The sequence below is a fragment of the Podarcis liolepis genome (assembly GCF_965112155.1).
Source record: "Podarcis liolepis genome assembly, chromosome: 10".
NCBI classification, from domain to species: domain Eukaryota; kingdom Metazoa; phylum Chordata; class Lepidosauria; order Squamata; family Lacertidae; genus Podarcis; species Podarcis liolepis.
Window position 1 is genome coordinate 23,775,223 of NC_139562.1, and position 17,855 is coordinate 23,793,077.

The 17,855-nt window shown below is 42.3% G+C and overlaps 1 protein-coding gene across 5 annotated transcripts in view; it reads left to right on the forward strand.

Moving 5' to 3' along the window:
* The window catches only part of TBXAS1 (thromboxane A synthase 1), a 223,863-nt gene that overhangs the window by 130,501 nt on the left and 75,507 nt on the right, over positions 1-17,855 (forward strand). For all 5 annotated transcript variants that reach the window (XM_083462031.1, XM_083462035.1, XM_083462034.1 and 2 more), the window contains exons 7-8: positions 15,760-15,848; positions 17,558-17,706. In XM_083462031.1, coding sequence (XP_083318157.1) covers positions 15,760-15,848; positions 17,558-17,706 — 238 coding nt within the window. The remainder of the gene's footprint in view (positions 1-15,759; positions 15,849-17,557; positions 17,707-17,855) is intronic.

Consider the following 17,855-nt stretch of genomic DNA (forward strand, 5'->3'; position numbering starts at 1 on the left):
GAAATTTTGCCTAGCTTGGTTAGCTCTTCACACATGTTATTTCCAGAGGATTTAGAAGTGTCTAGTACACAGCCTAATGCACAGGGTCTGGCTTAATAACACATTGGTCTGTCAACCCAGTTTTCACACTTCAAGCATTGATTAAATTCTAACACATGATGGACCTAGAACTTTAGGGTGACTTGCACCTGCAAACTCATTACACTAATATTACTATTATAACATACTATACTATACTATACTATACTATACTATACTATACTATACTATACTATATATATATATATATTAATTATAATATATAATATACTATTATATAATATAAATAATATAATATATATAATATAATATATATAATATATATATAATATAACTTATAACATTTATAAGTTGTTTATTTTAAAGTTATTGTGACTTTTTAAAAAATATTGGATCAGATTGTTACTATTAATGTTTGATGTTTTATTATGTATTGGAAGCCACCCAGAATGGCTGGGGCAATCCAGCCAGATGGGTGGGGGATGGATAAATAAATAAATTATTATTATTATTATTATTATTATTATTAGCACTGATATTACTACAGTAAGTGTCAGTAACACTAATATTACTATAGGGTTGTTGTAAGGATGGCAGCTAGACAGCCCCTATGAACTACTTGGTATATTATTGTTCTCCTCATGCTACTTTAAAAAATAATACGTGCACTTTCTCATTGTCTTGTATCTCATCATCTGTGCCAGTGTGTACTCATGAAAGTAGATCTATCAGGGTCTACTGTTAGGTCTCTGGGTGATTTTTGGTAGATGGGCATCAGTTCTGGGATTCCAGATGTTTAACAATAGCTGCAGCAATAGGACCTTTCACACCCAAATTAAGTTGCTGAAATGAAGGAAGTGAACCAGGAGTCGATTTTCATTTGAAAGGACTGTGAGCTCAGTTAAATCCTGGGACTGAAAACGTGTTCATTTAAAGAAACCCTGTTCTTTAATTTGAACTGCATGTCTTTTGCACAAGGCTCTGGTTGGCAGATCTTGTTCTTGTAAGAAAGCAAAACCAAAATAGATCTGAGAAGCATGAAGTCTGCCCACCCACCGTCTAGCACATGACCAGTCCAGACAGTGTAGCAGCTTCATGCATGCCAGCTGAGCTTTCTCTTTTTCAGCTGTGGCAGAGTGGCTGTTTCCCCATATGATTGTGGGGCTCCATCTGCTGCATGCAGAGGGCTCTGGATTGCAACTTGCAGCTTCAAACGAACACAGTAGCCATGGTTATAGCTTGCATGTACCCTGGTACAGTTCCGTTGGCTCAATACCTATTTTATTCATACCAACACGGGAATGCGAATAGGAAATGCACCTTTCTGGCATAAGTGGAGTCCTGGGCAGTGCTGGTAATTTATTTTTGCTTTCATGAGTAACCTAACCTTAACCATTGCCTGACACAGGAAAAAAAGTCTTTGCTGTTTCCTTTACTGATCATTGCAGAGTTATGAGCTCTCTTGCACATATAATGCACGCAGCACTGAAACAGAGTGCATGTTTGTGTTTGATAGTTGTTATTTTTTATTCTAATAGCAATAAATTGCTAGAATATAACAGAGCTGCAAGGCAGATTCTTCAGACTGGACAGGAGTTATCTTAGTATTCCAGCGCGGCTGATTTCTCCATACCATTTTTAAGCAGTGCGAGACTCAATTTAGACTGCGACAAACTTCCAGCAACTCTTGATTAAAATCCAGAGAAATGCCTCAAAATTCATCCCTGAAAGGAAGGTGGAATTCTCGTCTTTTATAATTTTAGGCTCAAAAAGTAAACACGTTCCTCATTCCAGTGCCTGTTCTTCGGTTGTAAAAATTTTCCACTGGTCAGAAGCCTGTGTTGTTTTGACATGCTGCTGTCGAAATCCACAGTAGCATCTAAATGTGTCTGGCTCCTTTAGCTCTATAGACAGCTGTTGCTTAGCAACACCAGCTGTCACCTCCTTATTATGGTAAATTCTAATTGGCCATAAGCCTGGCACGGACTCCTGATTAATCAGAACTGACAATATCATTGGTTATGCACCTAGACAACTGACTCTGTCCCCCCCCCCCCACATTTGATAGCAAATTTAATAAATCCTTAGGATTTTAAGGGTGTGTGAATGTGTTTGGGTGTGTGAACAATAAATCCAAAGGCCTCTTCAGTAAATGAGGCTGAGGGAGCTGAAAGAGAGAGTTTTGCTTTGCCTTGGCAGAAATTAATCTCCCTTACTGTGGGTCATCATTGGCACAGGGAAAATCCTTGCCTCTAGTTTTACTTCTGTTTTTATACCTAACAAAAGATAAGGCCCCTGGTTTGTGCAGAGCAACCCCTGCCGGCATGAGTCAGACATACTTTAGCTGCACAAATGGTTCCTTGGACATTGTGCTTTGCAGGGATGGATGTCTGTGTTTACTGAGTTAATTATTTAAAGGAGAGAAGGGAGCGCACACTGTTGGGTCTCATGCTGTATGGCTGTTAAGGGGCAGTACCAACTGCTAGCAAGGGAGAGAGAGCAGAGACTCGTACATGGCAACAGCAAACTGTTAAAACAAGCAGCAGTGACAACAGCAGAGTCTTGCGGCACTTCAATATTTATTATGGCATAAGCTTTGGTGAACTGGAGTCCACTGCATCAGATGCAGCAGACACTCTAGTTCATGAAACCTTATGCCATAATAAATGTGTTAGTCTTCAAGGTGTCACAGGACTCTTTCTCGGTGTTGCTGCCACGAGCTAACACAGCTCCCTCTCTGTAAACAGTTTGGGTTTTGTTCTTGTTGTGGTTGTGGTTGTTGTTGTTTTGTTATGGTAACAGTTCTGTTCTTAGCTCCCTGTTTTAAATTAGGAATAGAGGAAGCTGCTTTATACTCATTCAGACTCTGGGTTCATCTAGCTATGTATTGCTTACACTGACTGGCAGTGGCTGTCTAGGGTTTCAGGCAGGGGTCTACACCAGGCCTACCTGGAGATGTTGAGGATTGGAGCTGGAATCTCTTGCATGCAAAGTGGTAGATACTCTGCCATTAAGCTATTGCCCCATTCCCCAATTCTGTATATTTTGCCTGTCAACAGGATATTCTAGTTTGTGGCAAATGGGGGTCTCCCCCTCCCTTTTGCCGTAAATACTGGCAAGAGAGTGGAGAAACCAAAACAGTGATTCAAGCACACACCAAAGTATATCTGATGTGCCATTTTCTTCTTCTTTTCAGAAGCATTCAATTCCCCATGCAGAAAGTCCCCACAAGTAACCACTACTTTTATTCTGGAGAGCCAGTGTGGTGCAGTGGTTAAGAGTGGTGGACTCATAATCTGGTGAACTGGGTTCGCTTCCCCGCTCCTCCACATGCAGCTGCTGGGTGACCTTGGGCTAGTCACACTTCTCTGAAGCCTCTCAGCCCCACTCACCTCACAGAAAGTTTGTTGTGGGGGAGTAAGGGAAAGGAGAATGTTAGCCGCTTTGAGACTCCTTCAGGTAGTGATAAAGCGGGATATCAAATCCAAACTCTTCTTCCTCTTCTAATGCCAACATGAGTGAGATTGGTACTCACCTATGCTGCCGCCTGAAGCGACTCTAAACATGATTTCTCCTCCTTTTTGTACCCCCCCCCACAATTTTTTCTGTTTACTAAAATGCATTTTCATTTTTTTACATTTGCAGGTTTAAGGAACTTTTTAATAGTGCTAATGCTGCATGAGGGAAACAGCCTTTGCCTTTTAAATTCAGGTGATATTATTGCCTGTTCCTGAAAAGAGCCCTCTGTCTAAAAACACTGTCCTGTATAGCAGTAGTGCTTATTTGAGTGACAAGAACATTAGACGTAAGAAGCAGAGGCGCCAAGCCAAAGGGGGCATTGTTGAGGGGAGGAGAAGGGAGGCATCTCTAGGATAGGGGGCAAATGTTGTCCTTGCACAGGGTGCCATATTGCCTAAGTCCATCTCTGTAGGTAGAGCCCTGCTGGGTTAGGTCAAAGGCCCAGACTTGGCTGAAATAACCCACCGTCCTTTCCCAGTAACTGGTATTCAGAATCAGAAATAGACTGCCTCTGATCCTGGAGGTAGAATATAGCCATCATGACCTTGAGCCATGGATAGCCTTATCTCTGTTAATTTCCCTTTTAAAGCCTTATAAGTTGGTGCTCATCACCACATAATGATCATTGCCTTGTTGAAGTGATGGCAGTATCCACACATGTAAGAGGGTGGCATCACCAGACTCAGGGATACTCTGAACTTTACAGAAGTACACTCCTCCCTCCCCTCCCCAAATCTGTAGGACAAAAATATCTTGCAAAAAACACCCCTACGAGGACCAAGTATCCTCAGAAGCCACTAAATGCTGCATCTATTGGTGAAGGGGCATGAGAAATGGGGGGATATGGGGAAGTTAAAAGGAGTTATCCTAAAAGAAGGCATAAAGAAGGCTGATCGGGAAGTGAGAGCTGGACCATAAAGAAGGCTGATCGCCAAAGAATTGATGCTTTTGAATTATGGTGCTGGAAGAAACTCTTGAGTGTCCTATGGACTGCAATAAGATCAAACCTCTCCATTCTTAAGGAAATTAGCCCTGAGTGCTCACTGGAAGGACAGATCCTGAAGCTGAGGCTCCAATACTTTGGCCACCTCATGAGAAGAGAAGACTCCCTGGAAAAGGCCCTGATGGAGGGAAAGATGGAGAAGGGGACGACAGAGGACGAGATGGTTGGACAGTGTTCTCGAAGCTACAAACATGAGTTTGACCAAACTGTGGGAGGCAGTGGAAGACAGGAGTGCCTGGTGTGCTCTGGTCCATGGGGTCACGAAGAATCGGTCATGACTAAACGACTAAAGAACAACACAAAGGAAGGCATGTCTGGCTGGCTTGAGCACTGCATAGCAGCACTCCACACTGCCACAATTTGTTGATAGTCCCACCTATCTAAAACTTTTTCTAAATGAAACTTTTCTATTTAAAAAATACATGAAGATTAAATATGAACTGATCTGTCACAGGGTATGAGTATTTTCCTGTTTATATGAACCAAGAAACTCGCCTCTTATGATCTGCATTTATACGTACACATTTTTGGCAACGTGAAACACTACAATGTGTCCTAAAGCAGAAGTATAGCTGAGGGTTGTGGTTCGAGGAGCTTTAACTCCTCTCATTTTGCCTGGCTACTACTTGGTTTAGAAGCCAACCCAAAATTCTCCCCCAAAATCAATATTTGCCCATTTCTGTAATTCCTCCCCTCTCTTTTATCCTCTTGCTGTCAACGATACACTCAGAGCATCTCCATTGACAGAAATACTAAACTTTCTTCTTAGTATCGCTCCTGCTGTAGCTAAACTAAGTTCTACAAAACTGATGAAGTGCTTATGTCTATCTTTCTCACACACACGCTTAAAAATTAGTGTTTTTGTTCTCAGTGCTCGTACTTATGAATTGGTGCAATCAGCTTTTACTCCTTCCTACCTATCTTGGTCAAAAGAACTCAAGTGACATGGGGTGGCGGTTTATTTTATGCATGGTGTGAAAGTGTTAAATGCTTGGCTCAGTACGTTCCATGGCTTGGGTTCAATACAGTACATTCTGTGGTTCAGGGGGGCAGGCTGTTCCTTATGCCAGCTCTTGAAATTGCACAAGGCAGATAAACAGCATAAAGCCCTTTTCTCACTTAGCAATTCTTGCTTTTGTACCGTATAGAACAACTGGGGGGAGAGAGGGGCAACATTCTGCCCTGCTTTTCAGTGCTTCATGCACTGCTACTTTTCACCATTTTGTGTTGTGGCAATGTGCAACGCAACACCAGACTGTTGCACCTTCAGACTAAACAGACTGAACAAATCCCAGTCAAAGCATGATTAAATGCTTCATGGAGTTTAGAGTTTAGGGTGCAAACAAACAAACATAAAATTCTGCAAACCAAAATGTACTTATGAGTTCTATTTATGCTGCCCAATCTTTCTTTTTTCAGCCTTGCCAGCTCACTTAAGAAGGCAGAAGCCCGTCTGCCACACTAATCAATGTGTTTTTTCAGAAGAGGTTCATGTGTGCAATGATTTTGACACGAACAAAGAAAATTTGAGGGGGGTACGCTGTTTCTTGAGCATCCAGCCTATGCAACCAACACATACCCTGGCAATATGGTCTATAACTATCCTTCTTGAAACTCATCCCCCCCCCCTTTTTTTTCCTTGACAGGGTAGGGCTGAGGCAGTTAAGCAGCTTGCTTGGTTTAAAACATAGAAACATTTCCTCACTACTCTGTGAACCAGCCAGTCACCACTCTTGCACAAATGTAGCTTTCTATGATAGAAATCAACTGAAGCTGTGTTGCCAAGCAGGTAGAATCTTCTGTGGGCATAGGAGATATTTTGTTTAGAGCCTCAAGTTGGCAGATCCTAAAGGCCCCCATCTTGCTTCTCCCCGCACACCCTGCCACAGCCTCCGTAAGGGCATGCTGTTACTAGGAAATCCACAAAACATGCTTGTGGAATTTTACTTCCTTTGCTGTTGGGTTAAAAACAAGTACTGGCAGAAGCCAAGCATGGAAAGTTTCAACCAGAAAGGTTAAAGTTTGACAATAACATGGGGGAACAGAAAACAGCGAATTGTGTATGTGAAAAGTTGAGCAACCTTCGTAACAGGAACGATTAGGCATGTTGGCTTTGCAAAGCAAATAATATTTATCTTCCAAACTTTCCCAAGGATTTCAAAGCATTAGAAGGAAGATAAGCTTATGAAGAGATAGAGGAGTATTTATTTGTTGGATCTATATTCATATGAAGGGTGGGGAACTTGTGGCCCCCCAGATGTTGTGGGATTCCAGTTTCCTTCAGCCCTAGCCAGCATGTTCAGCAATGATGGGAGGTGTAGTCCAACTCTTCCCTACCCTTAATTTATTCACCACCTTATCAGTAATTCCTCCCCATCATGGTTCAGGCAATAAAATACCCAGCATTAAAAACACAAATATATGAGCTGCTTGAAAAAGAATTAAAAAGGAATAAAAAATGCAATCCTAGAAGCAGCAAGAAGATACAAATAACACAGTTTCTGAGTTTAAAAGCCTAAGGAAATAAAATGTTATTTTACCTGGCACCTAAGACTTCAGAGTGCATGTCTGTGTGGGGTTGCCATATGTCCTCTTTTTCCAGGGTAGAGTCGTCATAACAATCCATAGTTAAAAGTAGAAGTCGGCAAATGTGTCCTCTTTTTTCCTCTTCAAAATATGGCAACCGTACGCAGTCCCATAAAGAAGGCTGATTGCCAAAGAATGGATGCTTTTGAATTATGGTGCTGGAGGAGACTCTTGAGAGTCCCATGGACTGCAAGAAGATCAAACCTATCCATTCTTAAAGAAATCAGCCCTGAGTGCTCACTGGAAGGACAGATCGTGAAGCTGAGGCTCCAATACTTTGGCCACCTCATGAGAAGAGAAGACTCCCTGGAAAAGACCCTGACGTTGGGAAAGATGGAGGGCACAAGGAGAAGGGGACGACAAAGGACGAGATGGTTGGATAGTGTTCGTGAAGCTACCAGCATGAGTTTGACCAAACTGCAGGAGGCAGTGGAAGACAGGAGTGCCTGGCGTGCTCTGGTCCATGGGGTCACGAAGAGTCGGACACGACTTAAACGACTAAACAACGACAACACGCAGTCCCAGGCATTGCAAAGAGGGGGGCATTGCAAAGCCAGGACACCAGTGTGAAGAAGGCCTACTTCCTGGTCCCCACTGAAGCACCATCATCAGCATCAGTCCTCAGAGCACTTTTTTAAAATTTATATCCTGCCCTTCCTGTTAAAGAAGCCCAGGATGGCAAGCATATCAGTGCTACAGTAATGCAATTTAAAATGTCTAAAATCAATTCCATATATGTAAATATGTGTATGTAAAAAGGGGAAAACAATTCCAGTAGACATGCAGACTGGGATAGAGATCTCTGCTTAAAAGACTTATTGAAAAAGGAAGGTCTTTATGAGGCACCAGGAAGACAGTAGAGACTGTGCCTGTCTAATATTTAATGGGAAGGCATTCCAAAGGGCAGGTGCCACTACACTTTACATACAGTATCACAATAACCCTTACAACTGCTGGGTGAGTTAAGTCACATGATTATCCCTGTGTCACAATTTTTTAGGGGGTCTTAAGATAGAAAGGTAGTGGCTTTCCCAAGGTCACAAAACACATATGCTTCTACCACCCCCTATCTCTCTGCAAACTTGTAAAATAAAACTGGACGTTAACGATTAGATTAATATCTAACTGCAACCTACTAACTGTAACCTATTACTAAAATACTGCAATGTTAGAAATGGAAGGAAATACTGTTGATAATATATTCATAAATTCAGCCAGTACAGCTGCAGAAAATTAAGTCACACCGGACACATTTCAGTACGCATAAACCTGGGCAGCAGTACTGTTGACAGTTCAGTGTATAATATAGTTATGGCGCAAAATATTCGGAGCAGAGTGATGGGTAAATGTACCGTATGTCTTCCATGGCCTCGATACTTGGATTTCCACAAATGGGTTGTAGGCATAAGGTGTGTGGAACTGTCTCTTATCTCCCTTATTTTGGCACCTGGTAAAAACCTAGGCTACTAGTCTTGGAGATAGGTACCCCACTGTGCTATTTTTAAGGATTTGTAGTCCTAAGGATCTGTGGTTTTATATAGTATATGTGACCACCACCCCGCACTTTTAATTGTGATTGTTGGAACTTTATCCAAGGTGGGTTTTTGTTTTGTTCTTTGTTTTTATTGTACAACGCCCAGTTATGGTGAGGATGAATAAATAAAATAAACTGAATCTGTGACAGAATGAAATAGGCCTTAAAGGGGGGGACGGACGATGACATTCCCTGTCAGAGCTAGCTGAAGAAATTTCACTGTCTGAGGAGGAGAAGCAGTAGTTTGTAACCCCTCCTGCTCCCAGTCAGGGTTCATAGTCCCAAGGCTGACCAAGATACTTGGCACCTGAGGCAGAAAATCCTCTCACCAAATCTCCGCATTAAAGTTAGGCTCTCAGGCGTATATAAGCGTATTTGAAAATGTTAATCTGTTGGGTTTCCAGTACAGAGAGCAATGCCCACCCCTACCCCCTGAAAGGTTTCTGGGAGTGAAGTTACTTTGAGATGTTCGGATAAAATGTACTTGCATATTCCACAGTGTCCTCATGTAAGTGTTTGCCAACATACTTCAAACCCTGCAAGGAAGTGTTTTTAAGAATGAATGTTTGATTACATTGTACCAAGCTACAGGGTTGCTCTGTTTAGTGTTGTGAGAGAGAAGAGAAAAAAATACAACTGGGAAGATTCTGTAGCTCTAGAACCCTTGTCAGGTTTGATAAATAACTTTGTTCCCCTTTTCAGCTGACACCATCCAAAGACTATTGATTTTTATTTCTCCTGATAGTGCTGCTGTGCTCTTGTCACCTCTTATCTCTCTCCCTCCCTCCCTCCCTCTGTGGGTAGCCCTCCCTGGTACTCTCTTCTGAAAGCAAAAAATGTACAGTGAACCTTGCACAGTCCTAAGCGGTTGGTGCAAATGGCTGTTTTCATTCTTCTACCTGAAGGGGGTTAGGGAGCTCAATGTGTAATGTATTAACTAAAGAGAAAAAAACACTTTAAGGAAAAGGGGAAAAAAGAATCAACACATTTGCTTCATTCATTTGCATTTACCGGAACAAATAAAAATTTAGAAGATGCTCAGGAATGGCTCTTAAGTTAGGGAAGAGGTGAGCAATTTGTTTCGCATGGTGGAGGGGAGGGCTCATTTGGAAATGTATTATCCTTAGCCAGAGGACTGCAGGTAATTTGAATACTGTAGGACCACATAATTCAAATTATTTCGCACATGATGTAGTTATGGCCATTCTCCCCCCCCCCCAAGTGGTTAGAAGTTCCAGGGTGCAATGCTGCTTATCCAGGGTTGGTTTATTTTAGAAGGAGGTCACAGAAGTCAACAAAAGGCATTTTGTAGTATTGGTGTTTATTTTCAAGTATGCAGGTTTCGCATAATTTGAGGCTGGCAGCTTAAAACACTCAAGCAGGTTTGCTGTACGCCAAATCTTCTGCATTCCTAGATGCTGTTAGTTTACAGAGCCCCCTAAACTCAGCTTAACTATCCCTCTCTCTTTCTTCCTGAACTCTTAACTGCAGTCTGATTCTTTTGTTCCCTTTTGTGGACACACACAGAGAACTGGATTGCATCGTTCGTAGCTAGGAGGGAGGAAGAAAATGTATTCTTGCTATCCCCTTCTCTGGAAGCAATCTTCTAAATATTAGCTCCCATTTAGGGGCATCACCTGAATGTCCCAACCTATTAGCATTCCAAGGCTCTGGCCAGATACTACCTTAAGGGCAGACTCAGCCATGATAGTTTTATTCACAGAAATCCAATTGCAAAACTCGTAGATATTAACTAGCCACTACCTGAAACAGTGAGATGCTGCTGTAGGGCTGTCAAGGGGAACGGAGGAATTTCCACCTTTACCTATAAGTGCCAGGTGGCCTTGCACTGTACTGTGCAAATGCAAGCTCATTGGCTGGATTTCTACCACTGGCATGGATGCAGGTTGCTGGCATCAGTAAGGGTGGCTACTTAGTTAGCCACTGTACCTCCTGCCACCCCTGTTGCTTCCTGGCATTTAATAGGGTGGGGATTCCTCTCCCTTGATCACACAACATGAGCTATTCCTGCCAAGAACAAGTGCAATGTATTGCTGTGAGTTTGGTCAGCTTGGATGAAACATTGGGTCCACTCAGTGGCGTAGTGGGATGGGGGCAGCCCACAGGGCAGTAAGCCCAGGCATAAAATTGTTAGGAGCAAAAAATTCAACACCCAGCACTGTCTCAATATAGCTGCACACTTCCATCACTGGGCTCCGCTGAAAACAGCTACTCCATGCAAACCAGGAAGTGACCTCTCCAGACAATGGAATGACTCTTCTTATCTCTGCGGCTGTGATCTTCTAGGTGACAGACTCTGTTAGGCAGTTGAATGTGCATATGCTTTCCTTCTGTTACTCTCCCTCCTGCCCACCCCTCCACGCAGTCCCGGGTGCTGGCAGCCCATGCTACACCACTGGGTCCCCTTCCAGAACCTGTGATCCTGTACCTGTGATGGTAGAAGGTATAAGAGGAAACCTGTCAAGGTAGTGGCTTTGGTCGGCAACTAAGTATCATGATTTAGCCTATGCAAAGAATTTGCTCTGTGCTATAGAAGCAAATGGGTGTGAATAAAACCATACATCCCAAATACATCTCTCTGCAATGACCTGCATGACCAGGATACAGTGGTGCCTCGCAAGACGAAATTAATTCATTCCGCGAATTTTTTCGGCTAGTGAATTTTTCGTCTTGCGAAGCACGGTTTCCCATAGGAATGCATTGAAAATCAATTAATGCGTTCCTATGGTCAAAAAAAGTCCAAACAAAGCCAAATTTGGTACAACAAGAGTTTATTAAGTGCTCTTTAAAGTCACACATACTGTAAAGAGCATTTCAAAATTCAAACCCAGAATTTTTTTAAAAAAACCAGCAGTGGCCCAATGGTCACAGAAAATCATAAAAATGCAGAAAAAAACCCACAAGCTTCCAGATTCTTGCAAACCCCTCCCCAACACCAAGTCCTTGAATTCCAAACACCCCAACCCAAAATCCACCCCCCCCCAAAAAAAAGTTTTAAAAGCTTAACGTACCAAATGGCTGCAAAAGAAGTTTTGGAAAAGCTTCAAAAATCACCAAAGTCTTTAAAAACCTCAAAAAAGGCTACTATGTACACTGCGTTCTATGAGTTGCCCCTCGAAGTCAAGTCGCAACTGTATTAACAGTGTTAAGAAAAAGGAAACAAACTTGCAAGACGTTTTCGTCTTGCGAAGCAAGCCCATAGGGAAATTTGTCTTGCGAAGCAGCTCAAAAAACGGAAAACCCTTTCGTCTAGCGAGTTTTCCGTCTTGCGAGGCATTCGTCTTGCGGGGCACCATTGTATTGAGTCCTAAGCCCAGAACCCCTGGAGTCTCTCACATCTCAGAGATTGGGGTGGCATGTAACAGTATCATCAGCTGAAAGTCGAGAGGGAAACATGGAGACCCTAAGGAGTATCAGCTACCCACACAAATGCAAAAGAGGGGTGGGCGTAACTGTGGAAATAGAATTTGCTGGAAATAAACTTTGTGAATATTTCCCCTCTTCTCCAGACTAAACGTGTCCAACTCCCTCAATCATTCCTCATAAGGCTTGGTTTCCTGACTGTTATTTTATTGCTTGCCCTCCTCTGCTTTTCAATATCCTTCTTAAACTGTGGTGCCCAAAACTGGGCACAGCACTCCAGTTTGGGTCTGTCCATGATAGAATAAAATGGTACTATTACTTCCTTGATCTGGGCATTATACTCAAAGGTAGCAATTTTATTCTGTTATTAACAATCACAGCACAGTTTTGTAGATAACCATTTTTAGAATTAAAACAACATTTGATTAGAAGATCACGGTGCTGACATTAGAGTGGCATAAACAAGCACTCCTGTAAAATGCCCATATGAAGAATGAAGTGCCAAGGCATGTACTGGCAGGATTATGCCATAATGTTTTTGACACCAACAGACTCCTGCAGTCTTGTTTGGCAGAACTTTGGTGCCGAGACAGCAGTGACATGAGATAATTGGCAGATCAAATATTTGCAGTGAGCATATTGCTTATGTTTTATTTTGTTATGTCATAAACAGCCAATCCAAATGCCCAGAAGTTGAGATCATTTCCCCTCCATGGACAGGTTATTTGACTCCTGCATGCTGTTTGGCAAAACCCAAGGTCTAAAACGGGAAATGCACAATAGGTAACAATGACATCATTTTTGGACTGTCCTGGTCCTGTTAGTGACAGCATGCGAGCTTTCCGTCTGTTGAAGTGTTTGTCAAGCAAGATGATTCTTGTGAAATTTGATATCCTACCATCTTTCTCCCCACCCCCCTTTCTTCTTAAAAAGTAAATTATGATTGTTTCCTGTTCTGGAAATGAGATTGACTGCGAGTAATTCTTGAGCTGTCAGGGAGCACTGTAGGATAGGCATCATTGCCAGGAAGACATGACTGGCAGATGAAAAGGGATGATTATGGAAATGTTTAAAAGGGGTCAGCTGGAAGAGAACCAGGGCAAGGATAACTAAAACAAAAGAAAAACAGTAAGCTAGCAGCATGCTACTGTGGGTGGCAGGCAAATTAAAATGATGGGGAAAGAGCAGAATCATTTGAGGCAGTGGGGTGTTGCAAGGTCCACAAGGAAGAGGTGCAAAGGAACTGAAAGCCTGTAGAAGAATAAGGGGTTGCGCATTGGCTAAACCAACAAATCAAGGAGCAGATTAATACATGGCACTACTCCTTCATCCCACAACCCATTGGCCCGTGTGCACAAACTCTACACACTTATAACACAGGCCTTTGAGTTATACTATTGCACCAAGTTACCAGCCGCCGGATCATTATTGTGAAACGTAAATTTGTCATTTTGATGTTTTAGGTTTTTATAAGTTATAATAATGGCATTTTGTATTTTATAATTTTATTATGGATTGTTCACTGCCCTAGGGTTTTTTGATGAAGGATGGTCTATACGTGAAAATAACACTAATATTAATCATATATATGTGCCTAGGCTCCTCAGCATGATTGGGAGACCCTGCTTTTAGCAGGGTTCTCAATTATGTATCTATGGAAAAGGCCCATAGCTTACTGGGAGAGCATTGACGGTGCATGCCGAAGTTCTGAGGTTCAGCCCCTGGCTGGGATTGGTAGGGCTGGCAGAGGCCACTGCCTGAAATTCTGGAGAGATGCAGTCAGTGTAGACAATACAGAGATACATGGACCAATGGCTTGACTTGGTATAATGCATGTTCCTTTGTATGCAAATAACTGATCAAAGTGCAGAAGATGGAGTGATGAGTGTGATCCTTCTCCTCTCTGTGTTAAGAACTCCATAAGAGCCTGATGGAACAGACCAAAGGCCTGTTTAGTGGAACATTTTGTTTTCCAGCTGCTACCAGTCAGATGCCTCTGTAAAAGTCACAAGCGGGAGATAAGGGTGACAGACTTCTCTCACCGCTGTTCCCTATTAGCTGGTGATTCAGAGGCATCCTTACTCTGAACCATCATGATTTGTACCCATTGATAGCTTTATATGCCATGGTTTTTAAAAATTATTTAATTTATTTCATTTCATTTTAAAGAGACCTCAAAACTGTTTTCCCTAATTCCATTTTTTAAAGCCATCTAAGATACTCAACCACCACCTTTCCCAGTGGTGCCATTTTATTGCTGTCTGGAGGGGCTATAGCAAAACAAAGGCAGGACAAAAAAACCACACAAAAAAACCCCAGAACATTTGTGGTATAAAAAGCTACCCAGCAAAGGTTGATAGATAACGGGGCAGCCTTGTAGAAAAATTCCCTCCCTTTATCTGGAGGCAGCAAGTTGTTTATATTGGGGTGGGGGTGCAGTTGAGCAGAGGAGTACACTCTTATGTTAGCAGAGAAATCCTTTCCCTCAGATGGATGGACGGAGGGTGGCTGGGAGGGGGCTGTCATTGGCCCCTTATAAGCTTCTAGAAGGTCTAAACAAGGCGTATTAAAAACAGTGGTACCTCGGGTTAAGTACTTAATTCGTTCCGGAGGTCCATTCTAAACTTGAAACTGTTCTTAACCTGAAGCACCACTTTAGCTAATGGGGCCTCCAGCTGCCACCACAGCACAATTTCTGTTCTCATCCTGAAGCAAAGTTCTTAACCTGAAGCACTATTTCTGGGTTAGCGGAGTCTGTAACCTGAAGCGTATGTAACCTGGAGCGTATGTAACCCGAGGTATCACTCTGTAAGAAAACCTGCTTGGCTGAGCTGAGGAGGGAGTCCACAGTTCCTCCTTTTGAAAGTCATAATTTGAGCTATGCAAATGAAGCTTTGGGGGATATCCATTTCAGTTTCCAGATGTTCTCAGTGATGGTGCCACAGGCTAGCTAAAGGCAACTTAGCACTTGTCGCTGGTAAGCTAGTAGACAAATTAGCAGTGTTCTGACCATATGAGTTTTGGTGCAGGCTTAGCAACGGCCAGTCAGCTGCTTGCTTAGTGTAAGCAATTGATCCTAGTTGAGAACACAAGTGGCAGAGCCTGCTCTCGCTTTCATGCAAAGGGATCTCTTCCTTCCTTCCTCTTCAAAGGTGGCAGAAGATAAGCTGTGCATGCACTTGTCTTTGTGCTGATCTACAGAGGGCTGATCTGTGCCAAGTGCACGTAGAGTCCAGGATCTCCATGCCACATAACAAACTCTGGCAATATAGCAGCCACTGTGCACTCACACACACACACTCCTAGAGGCTTCTCATTTCCCATGGCAGTTGCCCCTTCCAGCTTGGGGTAAACAGATTGTACAACACTACAGTTACAGGTTCCATTTGTCATGAATTTCCCAGCCTATTCTCTCGTCCAAGAGCAGTGAGCAGCCACAACAGAAACAAGAAAGCAGGGGAACCATCTCCTGTGGCCATCAGTCTTGGACAGAGAGCATGTTATCACTGGAACGTGTATTTGTTCATGTGTGTGTGCGCGCGCGTTTGCGCGTGTGTAAAACCTCCCTAAGAAAATGACTTTATCCACTGATTCAGGTGCTCCTGAGAGCACTTACCTCCTGCAGTATGCAATTAATGTAGAGAAATGTATTGTGTGTTTTTTAATTACACCGTGTGCATGTGCTCCTTTTTAGATGGTGCCGCTAATCAACCAGGCATGTGACATCCTGCTGAGTAACTTAAAGGTCTATGCAGATTCTGGCACAGCTTTTGACATCCAAAGGTACTTTAATAAATTAGAAGCGAGGGAAGTTTTTACAGGTACTTGATTTGCCAAGCTATTCTAAGTATGCAATTATTTTACAAATGGAGTTTTTAATTTTTCTGTCTTGACGTGGACATTGTCACTTTCAAATGATTATATCTGCCCCCCTCTTGTTTTTACTACAGCACAATATTTTAACAGTAGCAATTACAAGAAAAAAGTAATTGTAGTGGAGTATCTAATCTGTAGCTGCCTGTAACATCCGTGGGGGGTAGGGGGAGAATGTTCTTAGTGGCTGCATCCAGCCATTGTGATAAACCATAGTTTATCCTGATAGGAGTGAGCCTAGGCAAGACTTGGGCTCACACATTCCCCTCCCTCTTTCCTCTCCTTTTCATGCCACAGTTACAGGGAAATTAGAATTCCGCTTCTATTTTTTTTAAATTAATCACAGTTTAGCACCACATCTGAACCCTAAACTGTGGTCCATCTTTAACTATGGTTTCTTGAAGCAATCCGTCTTCATAACTCAGACCCGTTTGACAAAGATCCTTTCCAGTGTTAATTGAAAGCTTCCTTTTGCAGATTCTGCCTCTTTTATTGCTGCTTGTTGATTGTGGTTGGGAAAAAGATTGTGGTTGAGAAAAGATTTTATGATATTCATTCAGTTTCCAGATGCAGGTCCTGATAAGCTAGTATATAACAGAGCAGTCCTAAGAGTGGCTGGGGAGCCATGGAATAGGTGATCCTCTGTCACATCTGAGCCCTGCCAGTTCCTGCTGGCCAGGGCAGAAAGTGGGGCATTTTTCTTTTTGCTGTGCTAGCTCCAGGCTGCAGCAGCAGAGAAACCCCAATCAGGCCCCTCTTCAGGAAAGGTCCAGTCTAAGATGCAGCACCACCAGTAACACTGCCAGCATAGCTTCTTGCTTGCTCTCACTTTTGGTGGATTCAGCAAGGGTCTCCATAGCCGCAGAGCCCAGCAGAGAAACACTTCTGCTGATACCCCCGCCAGCTCTACTACTCAGGTAGTTAGGATTGTGTTCTTACTTAGCATAAATCTGACTTCCATTTTCCTATGTCAGCACTGACATGATGCTACATGGTGGGAGTGAAGAGTGAAAACACAACCAAGTGAATGTGTGTTATGTATGTATTTATATATTTTTATTTCTCTGTACTCAGTACTGTATGCCTGGCGACTGGCAGCTTAATTGTAGACTGATTACATCATAATGTGTGCCATTTTAGGTTCTGTGTAAGATCTGCCACTGACGATTTTTACATTGGCCCATTCACAAATGCAATTATCACATGATGTTGCAGTCATCATCAGATAAACACCTATGTGTGAACCAGCCCCAGAACTTTTGCAAAACTCAGATTCAGAAAATGGGGAGTTTGTTGTGTTTAGAGTTATTAGCAAGTATACATTCAATTTTGTAGTTTAAAAGTACAACTTCTTTACCATTTGTAAAAATGAAAGGTATAAATATTATTCACAATCAACTTCAGAAGATAATGTGCTTAGTTTTTCATTTTATAAATATCTCCTGACATATCATCCTGAAATGAATCTTTAAAAGGTTTGGCACATATAAAAACTCAAATTGTCTTAAATAGGCTCAGAAAAATAAACCCTAGGAGACAGTTTTGCAACAAAGGCAGAAACAGAAATGTGGGATGACAAACACTGCAGTTTAACAGCAACCTTCTTAAATCTTTTACAGGAATTACAGTAGCTTTACCCTGGATGTTGTTGCTAGTGTGGCTTTTGGTACCCATGTGGACTCCCAGAAGAATCCTGAGGATGCTTTTGTTAAGAACACCAGAAGATTCTTTGAACTTTCATTATTTAAACCCATCTTAATCCTAGCCAGTAAGTATAACATCACAGTGCTCTGTACACGTTCCAACTGTTCCTATTTTTTTCTTTAAACAATTGTTACAAACCAAAAGTTGTCCATGACAGTGGTTTAGAATGCAAGAAGAAAGATTATGCAAGGGCCTCAAACATGTGTAAAAGAA